At 42.8% G+C, this 22,058-nt stretch overlaps 1 protein-coding gene across 1 annotated transcript in view; it reads right to left on the bottom strand.

The window, feature by feature from the left end:
- Positions 1 to 17,324, bottom strand: part of RAB38 (RAB38, member RAS oncogene family) — a 57,296-nt gene extending 39,972 nt beyond the window's left edge. Inside the window, exon 1 of the mRNA XM_014868033.3 lies at positions 16,788 to 17,324. Coding sequence (XP_014723519.1) covers positions 16,788 to 16,989 — 202 coding nt within the window. The 5' untranslated portion in view covers positions 16,990 to 17,324. The remainder of the gene's footprint in view (positions 1 to 16,787) is intronic.
- Positions 17,325 to 22,058: the final 4,734 nt, after the last annotated feature.

Here is a 22,058-nt window from a genome sequence, read left to right as displayed (position 1 = left end):
ACCTAATGTACAGCACGGGGACTATAGTTAACACAACTCTATTATATACTGGAAAGTTGCTAAGAGAGTAGATCTTAAGTGTTCTCACCACACATAAAAAAAAGGGTAATTGAGTGTGGTCGTGGAGGTGTTAACTCTATTGCAGTGATCATTTCACAATATATAAGTATATCAAACCATCATGTTCTACATCTTAAATTTACACAACGCTATACATCAGTTATATCTCAATAAAGCTGGGGGAAAAAAAGAAGCATTTATAGAATACCCATTCCTGGGCCACATTCCTCAGAGATTCTTGCTGAATTGGTTTTGTGTGGGACCCAGGAATCTGTTTTATAAGCATTCCCTAGGTGAATTCTTAAAACTCTATTTCTCTCAGAATTCACTTTCAAAATGTAAATATTACCCTTATGCTCTGCTGTGCTAGCCCTTTAATGACTCTTAGATGCGTAAAAATCAGACACCTTTATTAACGCTACACATGAGGAGTCCTTGGCTCCAACCACTTTTCCAAATTCTTCTATCACTTCCTTCAAAGTGCTCCACGGCCCAGTCACCCGGGACTACTTGTTTTTCTGAAAACACACCCTGCATTACTCCCTGGATATTCTTGCCTTTTTACATTTCTTTTACATCCCAAAGCCTGAATGCTCTCCCCATCTCTCCACCCACTCTGTTCCATGAAATCCTAAGTATCCTATAATTGTGCCCTGCAATGTCATTACATTTGTGCAACCTTCCTTGTCCTGCCAGTTGGAACCGATGACTCCCTTTTTCACGACCCCACAGCATTTTCTCTTTCCGACACCATTCACGTTTATCATGCTTTATGTTCATGCTTCAGTCCCCACCGTGGCATTGTAAAAACCAGGAGAGCAAGTTGGTCATGTTTTCATGTGTAAATCCAAGGCCTACTTCTCCACTTTGGGGGTCCAGTAAGAGTGCAAGATGCTGTGGTAGAAATAAGCTGATATTAAGGTTCTTTCTTCCTCTAGAATACAACATCGTCAGTATTCATGAATCAGTGCTGCATGCTAATGCACTTACTCTATATTCTACTCTCATTTCCAGTAAATAATCAATAGATGTTCATTGATGGAGAAAATTAACATTATTCTAACAGGGTTATATGCATACTGTTGCATAAGTTTCAGACTGGAATGTTATGTTTTCGAAATCATTCTCATCTTCTTAAGAAATAATCCCTTGGACTCAATTCACTGTATGCCAAATAACATACATTTTTGGAGTCTTGTAACAATCAGTAGAGCTAAAATTACCACCAAGGTATGCTCTTTATTTGTGGGGAGTAATAGTATGAAAAGCCAGAAGATAAAATCAAAAGTATATACGGACCTTGCACAAGAATCTAGAAAAAAAAAAACCATCCAATTACTGTGATGGTCAAATGGACACTGAACTTATAATGGCTTAAGCTAGTTTCAAAGGCTCAGGGAAACCCATAGACTAGGATTAGAGTCCAGCAAGATTTTCTCCAATTTTTAAGAGCCCATCTGACCCTCTGGCAATGGTTCTAAAACTCTTTCATCTTCTCTCTTCCCTGCGTTGCCCCACCAAACCAGTGACAGAAACGTGTTAATTAATCACCCTTTGTCCAAGATATCAAGGTCTATATCCTGAAGTCAACTTTGTGTAATTTTTCCTACAAAATTACAAGTTTCCCCTTGCATGAACCAAGCTTCTGCAGGCACCAAGACAAGCACTGCCCTCTGTATCCAGTGAATGTTCAAGAAGCTCTCCTTGCTCAGTGAAGGAATAACCCCTAATTCTTTACCCCCACTCAGTGGATACTTGAGGCTATCCTCTGTCATGTCTCTTGCATTCATCACTTTCTTTCTACTCCCACTGAAGTCAATCTAGTTAGGATTGTCTCATCTTGTCTCAACTCATTTATTCATTTAGTACAAAATGTTGGATACCTATTATTTTCCAAGCACTGTTCTGGCAACTAGAAGAAAAAAATTAAAAATCCTTGTCTTCATGAATCTTACATTCTAGTGGAAAGAGATAAAAGTTGGTAAGATCCACATAATACTACACTAGCTGGTGAAGAGCTAGGGAGAAAAATAAAGCGGGAAAGGAGAAAAAGGTATGTGGGGGTGAGGCAAAGTTAAGTAGGATGGACAGTGAAGGGCCGCAGAGAAGGTATCACTTGAGCAAAGACCAAAAAGAGGTAAAAGAGCAAGCCAAACGTATATTTAGAAGAGAGTTTTTGACAGAAGGAACAGCAAGTACAAAGATTCCGAGACACAAATGTATCTGGCAAGTGTTTAGAGAACGGCAAGGAGACTGTGTTGGCTAGAGAGGACCACACAAAGGGAAGAGTAGTAGGCCCAGATTGTAGACAGTTTCAGGCCATTATACGGATGCTGCCTTTCATTCTAGATGAGAGAGGAAAGCACTGAAGGATTGTGGGCAGATGAGAAACATGAACTGACAGGAGTAAATGGATAACTATGGCTGCTGCATTGAGGAATGACCTACAGGCATCAAGGCTGGAAGTAGGGAGACAATAATCGAGGCAAGAGGTAATGATTTGGACCAAAGTGATGGGGGAAGATGGTAAAGTTTGGTTGTTTTCTGGATATATCTGCAGACAGAGATGACAGACAAGATGTAGAGTATGAGATGATTCAAGCATGACTCCTGAACTTCTAGCTTAAAAAATTGAAGGTATGGAGTTGCCATTAGCGGAGATGGAGAAGACTTTTGAAGGTACAGGTTTTGCGGAAGCAGATTGGGATTCTGATGTGTTAAGTTTGCGATGTCTGTTAGGCAGTTATGTTGAATAGGCAGTTGTGTATATGAGGCTGAATTTCCAGGGAGTGGTCAGGACTGAAGATTTAACTTATAATTTAATTTCTGTACACCTCTACCAGATCCACCTCCTCCAAAAGCTCTGTGTTGACCCTATTATTTCCCTAATTAAACACTTTGAAGGATCCGCTACTTTCTACAGCAGGTGCCAAAAAAAGGGAGGTTGGGTGGCTGACATGTTATATGACCCTCACAAAATTTAAAGCTATTTGAACTATTTCCAAACAGTTATAAATTAGAAGATCTCTAATAAGACAGATATCAGAATGTCTTGAAAACCCAGAACATTGAGAAATATAGGTTCTACATCACATTAATAATGTTTAGGAATTAGTTCACTTGAGCTGACCAGTATCAAAGACCCAATTTTGGAGAAAAAAAAATTTGCTGATATGCTATTCATTTCACATTGTTATATACCCCAAAAACACTACCTTAAATTTAAATTTGTGTATCAGTATCAATTTTGTAAAACAACTCTAACAAAATATTTATAGTTCAATGAAATTTATATGATTTTACTTTAAAAGGAATTGTTATTGATCCATTTTTCTTGTTGTAATTCTCCGATAAATGGTTACCTAGGATCCCATGTTTGTTTCTTTGTTACATCCATCTAGCTGTGTGTGGAACTTTGTGGAAAAACAAAATGAGAGCCAAGATTATGGGGAGCTTTGTTCCCATTCCCAAGGGAAACAGGGAGCAGCCGCTTGGGTAGTCCAGAATTAGGAACAGATTTTTTCAGAAAGGCCCTTGAAAGATGAACCAGTGTTTGCCAGGTAGAGAAAAGAATTCATTTATTTTACCCTCTGGGCCCCTATGGACTTCTCAAGGTTGCACACCTTGATCTACAAGTTAAAGGCTAGTCCTCAGACTGAGATCAAGGTCCTGCCCAAAACTATGCCTTGCTTGGCTCTAAGTTCTGCTTCTTGCTTCATTCACACTCACTCCATGGCACTCCCACTCCCGCTGGAAGGTACCCTTTCCCTTATTCTCCACCCAACTAAATCCTGCCTATTCTTCAAGGCTGTACCAAACCCTACCTTCTTGGAGCTTTCTCTGATTACTTGGCTGCATACCCAACTCTCTCCTCCTCTTTGTCACACAGCTCTGACTGTTTCACTTTCTCGCCCATTTAATCAGGCTCTGCCTTGTACTGCTTTTTATGTGCTGCAAACGTCTGTAGTCTATGTCCCCAATTACACCATAGACTCCTTGAGCCCACTGTTGAATTATTCAATTATTACCCCTTTATGTCTCCACTTTATGTCTCAGAGGCTCTTAGTCTATGCTCACAATGGACTTGCAAAATAGAATGGAACTGGTATTACAAATACTCTTTACATAATGAAATAAAAATTAATATTGATTTCTTATATGTGAGAGGGAACACCAGCAGAGAGAGGAGTGGAGTGAATAAAGCAAGATCTTGGATCCAACTCATTTACTTTCTATGCCTATTAAACTCCTGCTCATTCTTAAGATCCACCCAGGAAAAAAATCTGTGTACAATTCAGAACCACCAAAGCTCTTTCTGCAATTTCTTTAGTTCCCCTATAAATGATGGTTCTCATTTCATCTTACTACTGGTTGTCATCTCTTATAGGAAAATCTTACCTCTGTTCGAAGAGGGCAAACCTAGATGCAGTGCATGGAATTAAGCTAAAGTGTACAAGAGGATAAGATGACATAAAAAGTGACAATTGGTTTCTTAGGTGTCCATAAACCATAGCATTATAGAAAGGAAGGGTGGATAGATTATAGTGATCTATTTTTTAATTAAATTCAAAAATATTCTCATTAAGTTCTGAGTATATATTTAAATTTAAGGCTGTGTGTGTGTGAAAATGAGTATCCCAGGAAACTTTGTCATAATTTATTTTGGCTAGGGTCCAATACTACTCAGTTTAAATGAAGTAACTCACTTGGATAGAAACACGATCATATAGTAATGCAATGTCCAATATTGGATGGAGAGCGGGAATGAAAGCAAGTCACAGAAAAGAGGTTGGCGTGAATCAAGATAGAAGGATCAACATCTCATGTTTTTAATTAAACTAACTACAACCTAAACAAAAACCTAACAAACAATCTAAAAATACCTCCCCTAAGTTGTAAGCTCAAATGCATTCAATAAAAAGCTTTTTGGTTTTTTTTAAAGATTGGCACCTAGGCTAACAACTGTTGCCAATCTTCCTTTTTTTTTTTTTTTTTTTTTTTTAAGGATTGGCATCTGGGCTAACAACTGTTGCCAATCTTTTTTTCTTTTTTTTCTGCTTTATTTCCCAAACCCCCCGAGTACATAGTTGTATATCTTAGTTGCAGGTCGTTCTAGTTGTGGGATGTGGGACGCTGCCTCAATGTGGCCTGATGAGCTGTGCCATGTCCATGCCCAGGATCCGAACCCTGGGCCGCAGGCAGCGGAGCACACAAACTTAACCACTTGGCTACGGAGCCGGCCCCAAAAGCTTTTTGAACTACTTAGCATTCGAGATATCACCTCTAAGCAACTTTTACAGATACTTTCATAAATAACTCACAAGAGACCCTAGATTGTAAAGGTTTCACTATTAAAGAATTTCCAGATTATTCTAGAGCTAAAATTCCCAGAATGGGTGCCAAGGTGCTCTAGGGTCCTTCAGTGAATTCACAGGAGTGCAACAGGATATTTCAAATTTTTAAGGCAAACACAGTGGTACTCACCATCAGTCAGACACCTCAGGAAGTACTAGTATGAGGTAGTTTCCAATTTTAACATCAGATTGTGCTACATTCCTTTTGATGGAATCATATCTTTTTGAAACTGGGGTTTTCGTGGTTTTTATGAGAGAAAGCGAGAGTCATGTGAAAATCAATGTGAACCAGGAAATGAGGATTGTGGTGTCCACTGTGACTCAAAGTTTTGAGATGTTGTTCCATGGCCCAAAGGCACACATATGCCAACAGTAAATAACTGTAGTTATTAACAATGAAATAAAAATTTTTTTTAATTTGTGTTCCATTTTTTTCAAATGTCTGTTAAGTTGTTAGAACACAATACTTACTAAATTCTTTGGTGCTAACTACTTAATAAACAGAACTTTTAGGTATTTCTATTGGCCCAGAGGCACCATGAAAAAATTACTCTGACACTTAAGGGCGCTGTGAACTGAGGAAGTTCGAGAACTTCTGCTGTAGCTTCTAGAGTCTAGCCTAGAGCCCAGTTTTCTTTAAATGTAAAACACACACACACCTCTACCCTATAGGACCTAATTTGTTCTAACACCATCAAGCATCATAGCTATTCTTATCTTTAATCCTCAAGCTTGAGACTTGTGTCCCTCAGTCGCTGTGGTTTTCCTGCCTAAAAGTAGTATATTCAGATGGCTGTTACTAAGCCAAACCGACCACATGGTCCCAGCATTGATGTGTGCAAAGAATTCAGCTCATTCAATTCTCAGCTCTGTCCAAAAGTGTAAAGGTTGAAGAGTAATCAATTATTCCTTTAAAATAAATACTACGTATCCTCTAAATACAACTTAAACAATCTATGACATGATAACCACTGCATTCTTGTATCACATATTAGGCAATGGTAGAACAGAGTGCTTAGAAAATGGTATTTGTAACTAGACAAATCTCAGTTCACATCCCAGGACCATCCTTTACTATTTGTGTGACTTTTGAAAACTGTATGTGTTTTTTCCCTTGTTTATCTGTTGTCTAGCCTGTCAGAACATAATTCTCTCATCTCTATGATGAGGTTGGTAACAGCACCAAGCAGATAAGCTCATTGTAAGCAATAAATGAAATGATATATAAAAAAGCATAGCACCATGCCTGCTATGAGTATAAGTGGTATATGGGTATGAGTATATAAGTGGTGGCTATTAATTAATAACACATTATATTGTAGGAGAGAATAGTCCTCCCAATAGTAATTTAAATCAACTTACTTTAAACCTCACCCTATAAATTAGATGGAAATTTGTTTGAACCCCTCACCTTAGAGACATTTTCTTTGTCTACATTAGGCTGAGGAGGTACACAAGAAGCAAAGTTTTTCATCGCTCTTCTTGAGAAAGCAGTTTTATGCAAGACTGAGGAAGACAGGTTAAATAGTGTAGCAGGGTAACAGAGACAACAAAAAAGTGGAGACGCAGAGCAAAAAAGAAAGAATTCTAGTTTCTCTCAGAGATTTGAAACTATTGACTATCCTCTTCTTAAATTCTCTCCCCTTCACTTCCAAAGACCTGCCCTTGCTTGGGTCTCCTCCTGTCTGGTGCTTTCTCTTTCTCTGCTTCTTTGCTGACTCTACAGTCATTTCATGAAATTACATAATAAATAACTTGTGGCAAGATCTGCTAAAAATCATGAAGGCTATCTGGAGAGGTATGAAATAGCTCTAATACAAGGCTAAATGAAGAAGTGCTACAAGAGAGTAAAGAAACGTCGCATGGGATTCAAGGGAGGAAGAAGTTACCACCGGAGGGAGAGCATTCAGGAAATCTTTGCAGAGGAATTGCTCTTTCAGAGTCTTAACGTCTTAAATGTCAGATAGGATTTGGATGTGTGGAAATAAAGGGAAGGGCATATGAACCAGCAAGAAGGGCAGGAGCAAAGGCACAGAGGCAGTAAACATGGGTGTGATGAAGGAACAGCAAGGAGTTGGAATGGCCAAATTTTAAGCCTCATATGGGAGGGTGGGAGGAAATAATATTAGGAATGTTATTTGAAGCCAGACTGTGGAGGACTCTGGGTGCCCCCAATGCCATACCATCATCCACTCTTCTTCATTGCATGGACTCCCATAGGGCTGAGTGCCTACCGAATTCAATTATTTTTGTGCCTCCATGCTTAAGACAACATCAGAACATCTGATGCTAAAAAATAAATTTGTAATTCTTCAAATCTCATCATTAATAAACCAGACAAGCCTGCATTCTGGTTCCAGTTCTACTAACTAACTCCACGGGCCTTTGAAACTAATGTGACTCCCCACTTCAGAGCATAGCTTCCTCATCTGTAAAAGGAAGGATTTCATATGATGAGCCCTCAAGGCTTTAATCCTGTGACCATTACCTTTCAAGAAGTTATTGCTTCATCTAATGTATCCAAAAATCATAAAAGAGATATAGTTTTGTCATTTGACCTCCAAATGAATGACATTTCACTCCAAATTATGAAGACTTTGTTAAATGAAGAAGTACGGCTGTTAAGAATGGTCTTTAAGGTCATTCCCCAGTTTTTATGGTGAAAAGATAAAATAGAATGCCACCAGAAGAACAGTGATTACCATAATTATAGACTCTAAAATGTATGCATTTTTCATATGCTAATGTTCATAAAATTATAGTCTTTCAAGCATGGACAACATTAAGCTTATTTTTTATTTTATTGAATAAATTTTTAGATCAATGATATGTCTTGGAATTAAAGCAATGATGAAAAAGTTGACTGACAAACTTTTCATTGAACAAATACTCACTGAGCACCTAAGTATCAAGTACTATGCTAGGACCTAGGGTCACACTTAGGAGGAAAAAGACATTCCAGTGCAGCAGTAGAGGACTTCTAATCTGAGGTAGCATGCGATATTGTGGGAGCAGAGAAACATGCGTATCCCTCAGTCACATGGGTTCAAAGAGGCTTCCTGAAGGAGGTGAGATGGGTTGACCGACAAAGGACCCGTAGGATTTATCTGTGTAAAGAAGAGGAAAGTGTAGCCAGAGACAACCGTATGAGCCACAGCAGGGAGGGGAAGGTAGGTGAATTGAAGCCACTATAAGACAGCTGGAATGGTTAAGAATCATAGGCATGGCAGATGAGACTGGAATGGATGACAGAGGTCTGACCATTAAAAGCCCATGAATTTCATGCTAAAAAGTTTAGCCTTTAACTATAAAAGTGATGGGGATCCGCTGAAGGATGCCAAACTGGAGAATATCTAACTGGAGAATGATGCCATCCTGAGAAGTCTCACCTTTGTAGATTACAAGCTGATGGGTGAGAAGGCTTGAGGAAGGGATGGGTATCAGGAAGCTGCTCCAGGAGTTCAGACCAGTTGTAAAGAAGACATGGCTACTGAAAGGAGGGATAAGATAGTCATTTTTCAAGGTAGAAAAAATAGGATTTGATTAACAGTTGAGAGTGGGAAACTAAAGGGAGTGGGGAATGGTGGAAGTTAAAATCTGAGTTATCTTCAAAGAATAATTTAAGTCATATAACTTCTTAACCAAATTCTCAAACAGCTAAAAAAATAAATGAGAGGAACACAGTAATTTGGAACCCCAGCCTGGAGTCACATTCTTGACCTTGCCAAACTGATGCAGACTACTCTAGTACACCAACCTAGAATATGAGGATCTTCTCTTGATGAAATAAACCTACTTTCTATCCCAGGAGCAGTGGGCCATGTCCATCTCAGAATCAAAGAGAGTGAAAGCAATAACGAGAGTTCTCAATGGTTTGAAAGCTTCACAGGATTCCCCAAAGTTATGCCATAAAAGGCAGAGAAAGGGCTATAAGCCTATAAACTAGACAATATTCTCAAAAGTTTTTCACATGAGCAATGACTCTAGTATCAATCTCAGTGACTGCTTAACAACAAATCACTTTCATTGAGCAACTACTATGTACGAGGCACCATGATCCACTTATACTTGGCCCAGTTTCCCCACCTATGAAACTAAAAATAATAAGACCTACTTGCCAGAATCACTGCGGTGTTTAAACTGCAAAGATTGCTTTGACACGGGGCCAGCCCCATGGCCGAGTCGTTAAGTTCACGCACTCCATTTTGGAGGCCTAGGGTTTTGACGGTTTGGATCCGTGGCATGGACATGGCACTACTCATCAGGTCATGTTGAGGCGGCGTCCGATATAGCACAACCAGAAGTACTCACAACTACAATATACAACTATGTACTGGGGGGAATTTTGGGAAGAAGGAAGAAAAAAAAGATTGGCAACAGATGTTAGCACAGGTGTCAATCTTTAAAAAAGTAAAGATTGCTTTAACAAATTGATAAGGAATCTGTAAGTAGTTATCAGTCTTAACCCTTGGCTTAGAATATCCATCTTTCGCAATTTGCTGCTCCCTCTCACAGCCCCCTCCTCACATGCTGTCATCTCTAGCTATGCCAGATTACCCACAATCCTCACCATGTCTGCTCACCTCCATGCCATGGTTGGGGGAGGTGCCTTGTTTCGACATTCTTTTAGCACCTGACACTTCCCCTTCAGAGCACTTGTCAGAATAGTGATTAAATCACTATCTCCGAGATTATCTTTAAATATCTTATGCCCACGAGCCTATCAGATTCCATGAGAGTAAAGACTGATCCATTTCTTTTACTCCTCAATTCCTCTGCCTATCAAGTGAATGAACAAATTTTCCCAGGCAAGATCTCACACCATTCAAATCCACAAGTTTTAAAACAACTTTTTAAATAAAATGCAAAAAAACAGAACAAAAAATTATTTAAGTACCACTTGGACACTCAATGAGAGTAACTGTGTTCCTGACAACAAGGCCACAGTGAGATAAATCCTGGGTTTCCTTTTGACCTGGTCAGGCCTCAAGGACTCTGGTCACTTCCTATCCGATGGTTCTATGACTCAGAATCAGTCCTCCTTCTAGTCATCAGCCCTCCTATCACCTCATGCCCACCACTTTAATTCTTCTCAGCATGATGTATATAATCTACAGGCAATGGGGAGCCACCAAAGTGATGTTCTGGGGAGATAAACTTGGCACACATAAGAACTGGTGGCTATGACAGCAGAATGGGGAAGTGATAACGGTGCCATGCTTGGTGGAGGGCAGTGGCAAGAGAAGCATAATTACTATCCGACTTAGAGACCAATGGCATCTGAAGGTCAAAGAAGAAGAAGAAAAGGTGGAGAGGGTTCAAGTCTAAGTGACTGGGGGGAAGGCAGCATAGTTAACACAAACTGGGAAGTCCAGCGTTTGGCAAAAGAAATCTAGTTTAGACCTACCAATAGTATCCTTTACCACTTATCATTAAGAGGGGTGATTATGGATATTCTCCATATTCTTTTGTTGTTGAAATGGTTATTTTTTTTTGTACTTTCCAATTTTGCTACATTGAGTATATATTACTTTATTAATAGAAAAAAACACAACAATCCTTGTTTCTTATGCAACTTTGCTAGGACATATTGATCTTGCAATATATGTGAGACATCCTAAAGAAGATGCCCAACAGGAAAACCGAATTGTAGGTCTGATGCTCATGAGAAGTCAAGCTTATATGCACATTTTTTGGAGTTGTCTGTATAATAGAGTTTAAAGCCATGGGAACGCATGAGATCCTCAAGAGAAGGAGACAGAATTAAAGCGGGCTAGAGGATGACCTTCTGTCTCAGGTCGTGCAGCCCTGAACTCACTTACAGGAGTAACTGGTGCTCGGTAAGAGCACAGGAACTGTCACACTAGCTAGAGGCTTTGTCCAGCCTGCTAGGTTTAATCTCAGAGATGGCACGGACGTGGTGTGGACGGGACTCTCTGCACCACCAGAGTATTTTAGAGTTGCCGATATCAATACATGCTACCCACTGTTACAGTGATTTACTTTCGTGCCATCATGCCCACAAAACTGTGAACTTCTTGAGGTCAGGAATCAAGACTTGTTCAATTCTTTGTCCTTCTTTGTTTTCCCCTCATCTAACACAGTGTTGTCACTGGCCAGGCATTTAACATACATATTTGCTGGAGACACGCACCACACACAGAAGAGCTGCTCCTCTCCATCTCTTCTTCTCTTGAATGACTTAGCTTCTCTTGGTCAGGCTGCTATGTGCTCTCCTGTCAGACCTAGTCCTCTAAAACCTAGATGAGGGTACATCTCCACATGCCTAATGCCCATGTGTCTGTGGCAGATGGAGATTCTAACAACTGCCCTGCAGAAGCCCTGAGGTGCCTTCCCCACACATCCCTCACCCTGCTTTGAAAGTTCACCATTTTGCTCAGTGTATATATTATTTACCTGTATGCACGTACCATGTTAATCTACATGGTATTTAGAAAATGTGTAATTAGCCAGGCTAAAAACAAGGTAATAAACTGCCCAGCAGAGAGTGGCCCAGACTGGACAAGCATTTTTATTTTTTTGCCTGACATAGTGGTTGACCAATTTAGCTCTTTCTACATTTCTAGCTCTATTACATTGATATTTAAGACCCTTCTAAAACTCTGTGGAGAATTACAGTCTTTTAAAAACAGATATTGAAGAGATGGTCAAATACAAACCCTTCCCTCCATTGAATTTCACAATGTGGAAGCACTTTAAAACTATATTAACACATCACTGTGAACCAGATGAATCTCATAGCCACTGGTGGGGGGAGTCATTGTCCTGGGACTCCTGATTCTAGGCCCAGGCTGCCTCCCCCTGCCGCTCTGCCTGTAGGACAGCTAATGTCCTCCAATGCTTCTTTGTCACACAGCTTAGGTGGGGAAAGTTACTGTAGGTGTGCCCTGCAGGGAAATATTTTTCTTATAAGTTGGCTCTTGTTTTAATTATTTAGAGGCACTTATTATTTAGCACAGCCTCGCAGTGAAACTTTTACATGGTGAAGAAGTGCTCTCTAAATTATCTGCAAATTAATTTCTTTTCTACTATATTTTTTAAATCTAGAATTGGGTTTTCTGATGGCCAACAGACTCGGTCATCTGTCTCACAAATATATAAAAGGTGGTGTTAAACAGATGTGCTGTTCCTGTCCTCCTCTGCCACTTGCTAGCTCTTGTGACCTTGGGCAAGTCCCTACCTCTCTGATTCTTGATTTTTCTCTACTATAAAATAGGTTTCACACCTTCTGCTCTATCGATACCCTGAGTGATGCTGGGAAGATCCAGCAGGAAAATGTATGTGACAGCAGTTTGTAAAACAATGAAAACAACAAGAGTAATAGCTAACATTTATTCAGCATTTATTATGTGTCAGGCACAGCATTATATCAATTAACTCATTTCATTCTTTACCAACTCTAACTTGCAGGCTCTGCTATTGTCCCCAGTTTACAAACAGGAAACCCAGGCATAGAAGTTAAGTAACATGTACAAGTCACAAAGCTACTAAGTAAACAAGTTGGAATCTGCTGCCATGTACTACCTAGACATAGTGAGAATGTATTAGAGCTGATAGAGACCGCAAGAGATAATGTAATCCAAATATGCGATATTACAGGAAAATGAGACAATCGCCATTTTATAAATGCGGCAACCGAAGTCCAGCAAGGTTTTGTGGCTTGTGCAACGTCAAATATAACATTTTTAGAATATCTATAATTTAGAATATATTTAGCATATGTCTAAAGTATTCTATTTTTAAATTGTGCAAAGCAGAGCAAAGTTCTACTTAGGAAGCTGGGCGCTGGATTCAACAGCCAAGGTTTCAATTCCAGCACTACTGCTTAACTAGCTATTTTATTGGGAAATGAAAAATTAAATATGCATGGCCAATTGTAAGAATAAATGCTTAAGACATGTTAGCTACTATTACTATGACTGTCCTAATTCCTGCAGCTGGGGCCCCACGCACACCAAGAGTTCGAGGCAAAATTGTATATTTCTCTTTGAAAGTACTAATGGAGTAATTATAGTGTCAGGGTTTGGAGAGGGGTAGGAAAGGAGAGTCTCGAGTGCGAACTTTTTGTTTACTTTATTCCTGATAAAACTATAAAAAGAAAAACCCTATAACCAAGAATCAAATTTTCAGAAATAGATTTCCATTCCATTTTCTTCTACTCTCTACGCAGTGGTACTGATGAATATCTAAAAACATGTTACAAATAGGAAGGAGAAGGCAAAGATAACCTATAAAATAGCTACTAAAGGAGCCATGCCTTTAAAAGGGAAGAGGGCATGACCCCAGTGGGCCAACTGTGCCCAGGCACTCACAGGCCTGTGCTCATGAAAAGCATGGCTTGATTCCAAGTCAGACAGAACTGGGTCAAATCCAGCTCTTCCACGTCTTAGGTGAGTGGCCTTAGGCAAAGTGACTTAATTTCTCTGACTCTATCAAGAGCTTCTGAACCCACAGCTGACCCAGCTGCACCTCTATGGTGGAATCACTGGGATTTGGGGCAATTGCTGTCCCTATAGGGCTTGTGGAATTCATCAAGTTGGTCTCAAGGCCTACTTTACAAGCCCTAAAAGGTACCTTTTGGAGTCTTTCAGGAGCCAGACTGGCAAGTCTAAGTGGCTACAAGAGATAGATCATGAGAATTAGTTGGACAAATAGGGCCCGACTTGGCATTGAATCAAATGAATATCAGAAGTGTACCCAGCAAAGATTCCCCCTATAGCAGACGGACCTGATATCCTATCAGGACGGGGCAGGTCCCCTCTATCTCATCCACACCCCCAACCCTCTCAAAGTGAGGCCCACTAGCCTTCACTACCTGTTCTTTCCAGACGCACACCAGAGTGAGCACAAAGGAGAGAGAGAAGCATTCCTGTGTGTGGACAGACAGGCTGATTTGAAGGTATATAAGGTACACTTAGCGACTGGAGCCTGGCAGATGAGGCTGGATTTCATACGAACTCACGGGTCTACGTATGCAGCTTGAAACATGTCAGTACTGTGCTCCAATCATCCTTTCCTTCAATGGCCCAGCTTCCCTCCAACCAGCCTTGCCTGCAGCCCAACTTCTAACTCAGCCCACAGGGCCTTTGGGCTAGAGGCTGCCAAAGACGGGTTACCAATGAACATAGGAACAAGAAGCTCTCCCACTTAGATGCTGCACACCACCATATCTGTAGGACTGACTTTCCAAGGCTCCTCAGGTTTCCTATTTACACAGACTTGTGTAACTATAGTCCAGGATCACAGCTCCAGAGGCATTTCTAAGCTTGGGGGTTAAGTCGCTCATGATGGCATGTTCTAATATGAATAAAGCTGAAAAAGCGTGCTGGGTGTCTTGGAACAGATTATATGTGTAATAGAGGAATCATCATTTATTAGAATTTAATCAGCACATTTATATCATGTCCTTCTTGCCTAGCATTTACACAGGCTCAAAAAAACAAAAAAGGTGTAGCTATTGTAACAATAGTCCCTGCCACTCTCCTAGATAGTAGGTTCTACGGACTTTAGCTAGAATTTGTTGGTTGCTCATCTCTCATTTGTTGGGAGAAAGCATTCTGCCATTTACAGAGAAGGAAACTGAGACCAGGAGGTTAGGGAACCTGCCTAAAATCGCCCAGGACATATGGGATAAATAAGGGATTCAGACAGAGGCAGTTCGACTCTGGAATTAAGGCTCCTAATCACTCTACCCTTCTACCTTCCCTGATAGGCGAGGACACTGAGACCCACAGACATAATATAACATGCCTGAGGTCACAGCCTTGCTTGCACTTGACAGAAATGTCTAAATTACAGCTACATCCCCCCTCAAACAGTAAGCTGATTCCAAACCTGAGTCCCGGAGACTTCAATGCAGCCAAAAGAGATTTCAGACACTAAAACATGCAGCAACAACACTATGAGTGCACAGACTCATAGTGGATTTTCTACACAAAAAGCCCAATCGGATAGCGGCTGATGACATCTTCCAGTCTCTGATAACCCATGAGAGCTGCTGAAGATGACTCCAAATGCAGGAATCTATCCACAGGCCAAGAGTTTTATCATAAGACCTGGTAGCTCATGATTAAACAGGCACTGGAGTCCCCAGAACCAGAAATGGCCTTTCAAAAATTTTCCACATTTGTTCTTACTTCAAGCCATGATAAAGTGTTTCCAGTCAAATGCGCCACCTAGAATGAACCCATTTTCTGAAAGAGAAGCGGCTAGTTTGGGTCTAGCACTTAGAAAGCTTCCTGGTGCCACAGAGCATGAAACAGAGGTGAAGTGGGACTGTCTGAAGTGGCTCATGGAGAATCCCAGAGGACCTTAACACTTCTGATCAAGAAAGTTCCTGAGCTGTCATTGTCCAACCCCTCTCCACTCAACAGGGATGCCCCTGAGCTGAAGGGACTTGTCTGAAGCCACTGAGCAGGCTAGCGTGTGGCAGAGCCAGAATCTGAGGGGTTGGACACGCCCAGGCCGCAAACAGCCTCAATCCAGGAACTCACTCTTGGAATACACTTTGCCCCCTCACATTTGACTGGGCCTAACTCCTGGTACAAACTCTCTGAATCAAATTCTGATTTCCAACATTGTCAAGAAGGTTTCATTTTCTGAGTTTCTCAATGAAAACTTCAGGGCCAAATCAAGAAATATTTACAGCTAATCTCATAGACCCTTAGACATGAATGGCCTTAAAATATATACACAAGCTCCTTTTGACAGACGACAGAGAGCCAGAGAGAGAGAGAGAAATAATACTCTGCCCCCATTCACACACACAAAGGTCTTTGGCTTTCTCAAAACAGAGACCCTCGAACTCCCTTGACTGAAGACTAGTAAAGCAGGTGGCAAAAGTCGGAATAAAGTGAGCGATTGAAAACAGGAATTGGTCAACTCCTCTAGCCTGGATCTCTCCCGGTTCCCGCCGTTCACTCGTCTGGGGCTTCCCCTCGGTCGCCCGCTCGCCCGGGCGCGGAAGGGCGGGCGTGACACTCAGGGCTGCGTCACTGGCAGGAGTGCCGGCTCCCGGAAAATGAGCAGGAGGCCGAGAACTGAATGCGATTCCAGATAGTCTCCCTCCGGGTTCCTGGGGACACCCGCGCTGGGCAGAGAGATCCCAGGGAAGGGTGCGCCGGGAAGTTAAAGCAACAGCTCCAACGAGCCAGGGAAAGCACTTGAAGTTTCAGCGAGGGCAAGAAACTTTTTTGTTTCCTTTGAAACCAAGTTTCCAACCCACCGGGAAAGTCTCTTTAGGCGCAGCGCCCCAGAGATCTGGGTCTCCCACTTGGCCGCACCCCGCTGCCCCGGGACTGGAGACCAGCTGCAAGGCGATCCCGGCCCTGGCCCCCCTCCCCGGGTGCTCACCTGCGATGTCCCACAGCTGCAGGCGCACCACTGTCTCCGGGTCCCATTGGAGCACTTTGAGCGCGAAGTCCACGCCGATGGTGGCCCGGTAATGAGAGGAGAAGTTCTGGTGCACGTAGCGTTTGATGATGCTGGTCTTGCCCACGCCCAGGTCGCCGATCACCAGCAGCTTGTACAGGTGCTCCTTGTGCGGGGCCTGCATCCTGGCTGCCAGCCCGCCGCGCTGTGCCGGCCGGGGAAGCGCAGCCGGGGCCTGGGCCGGGGAGACTCCTGGAGCGCGAGTGCGGGCGCGAGGGAGAGGAGGCGGCGGGCGGGGGCGAGGGCGGAACTCCTCCCGGCCGCCTGGAGAAACGCCCAGACCCGCGCCCAGGGGTTAATCTCCTTCCTACCCCGCTGCCGCGCGGCCTGAGAGGGGAGTGGAGACAGGAGCGCCTTCCGGCTGCCAAGGAGGGGGCTCGCGTGTTCATGCCTGTTGCAGAGGTTATTCCTACAGCGCTTTACAGTTTCCAAAGAGCATTTCTCGCGTGGGATCCTGGCCACAAAGCTGTGAGGGGTGGGTTTTATTGTCCATGTTTTGCGTGTGAGAAAACTGAGTGTCAAAAAAGTTAAGCGAATTGCGAGAGATGAAAGTCAGTGACAAGCTCCGCTGAACACAGGGCTCCTGAAACCACAGACCCGCCACCGTCCCACACTGTAGAGAGAGCTGAGAAGAGAGGCAGGGGATAATAGAATTTCAGGAGCTCAACATCTGGGTTTGGGTCCTGCTTGCCCTGGTTTTTGAAATGAGTGACCTCGGGCAAGTCGTTGGAGCTGCCCCAGCCTCCCTTGTTGTTCACTAAGGCGGTAATGGTAATCCTGGCCCTTCAGTAGCCTGGGAGCGTCAACGGAACCCTCTCACACCTGTTCCACTGTCAATGGTCTGACGGGAAGACAGTTGGGCTGAAGATGCTGAGGGCATCCATGGCCTTTAGCCTCCTCCTCTCCTCTCCTAAAAGCTCTGAGCAGCATTGAAAGACAATTTAAACAACTGGACTGGTTATTTAAGTACTAATAAGAACGAGCATTTATCCAGCACTTGCAATGTGCCAGTTTTTATACATGGGTCACTTAATCATCCCAGCCATCTTAAAAATAGATACCACTTTTCTCCCCATTTTACAAAGGAGGAAACCAAAGCCTAGACGTTTTAAATACTGTACCCAGGATCAAACAGCTAGTGAGGAAAAAGCCAAATTCAAAGCCAATTTTCTGTGCCAAAGAGGTTTTTTTATGCATTCTTTTAACCAACGTACATTTGTTCTTGGGAGTTTACAGAAATAGTACAGGCAAAGACTCCTGGTCTCAAAAACCTTGCCTTCTTGTAGTAAAGACAGACAAGACAAACAAAAATAAGTACAATTTGTAATATGTTAGTTGACGATAAGGTAGGGAAAGGGGTCTGAAGAATTGGACTGGGGTTGGCCTTTTAGAGAGGGTGGCTGGGGACGGCCTCACTGAGAAGGTAACACTTCAGTAAAAACCCAAAGTTGGGGAGGAAGTGGCGTGCGGATCTAGGGGATGAGCGTTCTGTATCAAAATGAGTCATTTTGTACCCGAACGCACTGAGAATTGAGCAACGTCCACCTGATTTCATTTCGTCTTTCCCATTGTCCTATGAAGTATTTTGTTCAATTTATATATGAGGAAACCAAGACAGAAAGCAGCTTTCCCAAGTCCACACAAAGTGCTAGAAGTGGGATTTAAATACAGGCCTGTGTGAAAGAAAGAATAGAAGGTTTGACATGCTCATTGTCCTTCTGCCCTCATCTGACATGGCACACGCTATCCTTCAGCCTCCATAAGCCCTTAACAAGCAGAGGGATGCCCTAGATGCCTGACTTGGACAAATCACATAAGCTCTCTGAGCCTCAGTTTCCACATCTACCTCATGGGGTTGTTGAGAAGGCTAGAGATAATATCTATAATAAAATGTGAGAGCCTACAGTGGTGGTGAATAAATGGCAGCTATTAATATCAAATGAGGGACAAGCTTTCCTACCATGTTCTCTGATATAAACACCGTGGACGGGCATTAGATCTTATCAGCTTTCTGTCCCCTCGGAATGTAACTCAGAAGCTTTGCTTGTGATGGGCACTAAGTGAAGCTGTGTAGAATTGCCGGTTTGTGTTTGGTGCTTAGACAGGTAGACATCGTTCTTTGGCTTCCACCCACACAGGGACACACCAGACAGATTATATCTAACAAGTGAGCCAAGTATTCTCCCTGCTTAAAGTGTTGGCCAAGACTGTGACTTCAGTCTGCAGGGAGGGGAATTCACGAACCTGAGATGCTTAAGCCATCCTTAGAGCCTGCAAAATTAGGGATGATAACAAAATAAGACGCCCACCAGATCTAAAATCCTGGTTCTGTAGATCTGAAAGACAAGTTTGGTCTGGGCAAGGAGCTCATAGCGGTGGAAACAGGGAGGAGAGTAGAAGTTTGAGACATAGCGTGAGCCAGCCCTCTGTTAGGCCTGGCCCAGCTTCTTCACAGGTCCCAGCCTGTTTGCCCAGCCTGGTCTGGGCTGAGTCATCCTCACCCTCAGCTTGGCCTCTTCTGATCAAGAGCACGTTGCAGCATCAGGCGTTTAGATTTACTGTGTGGGACAGGCAGGCCAAGATTCAGGTTTTCTGGGACCTGCAGCTTACAAAACTGAAGCGGGAGTGGGGCAGGTGGCAGGTCTTTAAGCAAAAGAATACAAAATTAAGGAACGGATCCTGAAGCTTCAGCTTCATGGCCCCTTCACTGCCTCTCTGGGGCCAGGAGATCCCTCTGTCAGCGGCAGTGGCAGGCCGCAGTGAGCGAGCTCCCTGGCTAGGCAGGAAGTATTGCAATTTGTTTCCAGAGTCATTCATTTAGGTCTCATGACTATTCTTCCCAGTGGGAAGAAATTACTTTCGGTTTATATTTTTTAAATCTTTTAGACTAAAGTGCTTGGTGGGCATCCCAGGCTAGCAGTTTAGTAAAATCCTGAAAGACCCTGTAAAGCAAAATGAGGGAGTTGGGTTGCAAGATCTCTGGAGAGTACTTTTGACCCTAAAATGTTAGCATTTCGGGTCTTCTAGACATCTTCCAGCAGGAGTGACACCTCAACCGATTCTAATTACTCCCACAAGGGCACCATCACCCAAGAGCTGGGGTTTTCTATCCTTCACTCTTTTTAAGCCCCACCCCAACCCGCCTTTGGGAGATTTGGGAGAAAAGCTGTAGAAGGGTCATGTGGAAGGGTTCAAAACAAACATTATGCCATAGTTCTCTCTGGTTTCATGGCTCTGTCCTCTCCTCAGCTGTGCACATTTGTACCCCAAGATAAGAGCTCGCCAGGCACAGTTTTTGGAGGGCAAACCTTTCTGTGCTCTCTTGCTTGGCTCTGAACTTCTTTCTTCGCTCAGAACTAGACTGCAAACAGGCAGCCAGGTAGGGGACAGAATATAAACTAGATTCAGGTCAGCATCTTTAGATGAAAAGGGCATTAGCAAACCGGTGGACCATCCTTGCCTCCTGTCCTCTCTCTACCCCAGATTATGAGACTTCCTAAGAGCCCACCTGTCCCAACCTGTGAATCCATCTGCCTCAGACACTTCAGAACAATCCAGAAGGATGCCTGGCTTTCTCCTGACAAGCCAGCTCTCCTTCCGGCAAGAGGACGGCTTGGGGTTGTGCCATGTGGCTCCTCCTCCCGGCAGCTACACTGCACGCTGGAAACCTGTTTTCCGCAGTAACTCTCAAAGCATTTCTGGTGATGTTTTGACAATCTGACCACCCTCGGATTGCTAGAGCACAGCACACCCTCGCCCAAAGAACAGGAGGGCAGGTGACTCAAGTCTGTAAAAGGCGTGTGAGACTACAAAGTGCTCAGAATTCCAGCGTGGAATGGCATTCCAGAAGGCACAGAGTCAAATTTTTCTAAGCCTCCATTCCCTGGTAGTCCAATGTGGGTACATAGTCTTGCACTTATTAAATGGAAAAATGAATTAAAGAGACTAGAAGGGGCTGGCCCGGTGGCGCTGCAGTTAAGTTCACCTGCTCTGCTTCGGTGATGCGAGGTTCGCTGGTTCGGATCCCGGGCGTGGACATGGCACCACTTGGCACACCATGCGGTGCGACACCATATAAAGTAGAGGAAGATAGGCACAGATGTTAGCTCAGGGCCAGTCTTCCTCAGCAAAAAGAGGAGGATTGGCAGCAATTAGCTCAGGGCTAATCTTCCTCTTTAAAAAAAATAAAGAGACTAGAAATTGCTTTACAAATATAAACTTGAAACCCTCCCATTTCCCTCTCAGGGCTGCTGTATGAGGTGAGTCCCTGTGAAGTTACCTTGTTTGCTTTCACCAATAAGAGGGCCATAGGGAGTTACTAATTAGTTATGCGGTTCCTAATTATTGCTCTGAAGAAATACTTAAATGACTGCAAGATAGGGTGCCAAAGACTCTGCTGTAGGAAAGGTAAGGTAATTTTTCTTAGATTAATGCAAGGAATATATCTTGAAAGGATGAATTTTACTCTGAAAAAGGCCTGTAAGAAATGATCCTAGAATTTATTATCCAAACAAGGACTCATGAGAGTGAAAGGGGTCGCTATTAATAATTACACCAAACCACAGGAACCAGCCAGGGCTGTCCTCAAGAATGTTCATTCCTGAAGCAGAGGGTTAGACTTCTTAAATGAGATCTGCAGCTAAGAGTGGCATTTGAAAAATCTCCTAAATCACTATTTTAATAATTAGTTCTGCCAAGTTAAGGCTGCAGCTCGTTTGTCTGCTGTCTTCAGGGTTCCCCTTTTATCTGCTTGGCTCGTCCGAAACCTGTGCTAACTTGCAAGGGGAGTCACATCCAGTGTTGATTCGGGGCTGCAGCAGTTGTCACATGGGCAACAAGTTTTAGATTATTTGGAGAGAGGGCAAGATGGATTCTCTATGGGAAGTGCTTGAAATGGATACATCTCAGTCTGTGAGAATCTTGATGTTGGAACTTTTTCTTCAGAAAGAAAAACTATACTAGGATATTTACTGATTACCATCAGAAACTGATTGCAGGTGAGTTTTTGAACCTACCATTAGTTTGGACCAAGAAAACCAGGTTATGTCCTAAGCCATTTTCAGCAGTAGGTTTCATACCAACTAAAATTCTGTGCCATCGCTGCACACATTGGACTTGCTTAGACAGATGTAGCTGAGTTGGGACTCATTTTCCTCCTAATCCAACCAAGGTGGATGAGTGGAAATGAGCCAT

This window comes from Equus asinus, chromosome 20 (assembly GCF_041296235.1).
Source record: "Equus asinus isolate D_3611 breed Donkey chromosome 20, EquAss-T2T_v2, whole genome shotgun sequence".
Classification (NCBI taxonomy): Eukaryota; Metazoa; Chordata; class Mammalia; order Perissodactyla; family Equidae; genus Equus; species Equus asinus.
The sequence above is the reverse complement of the archived record's forward strand: the minus strand, read 5'-3'. Positions and strand labels throughout refer to the sequence as shown.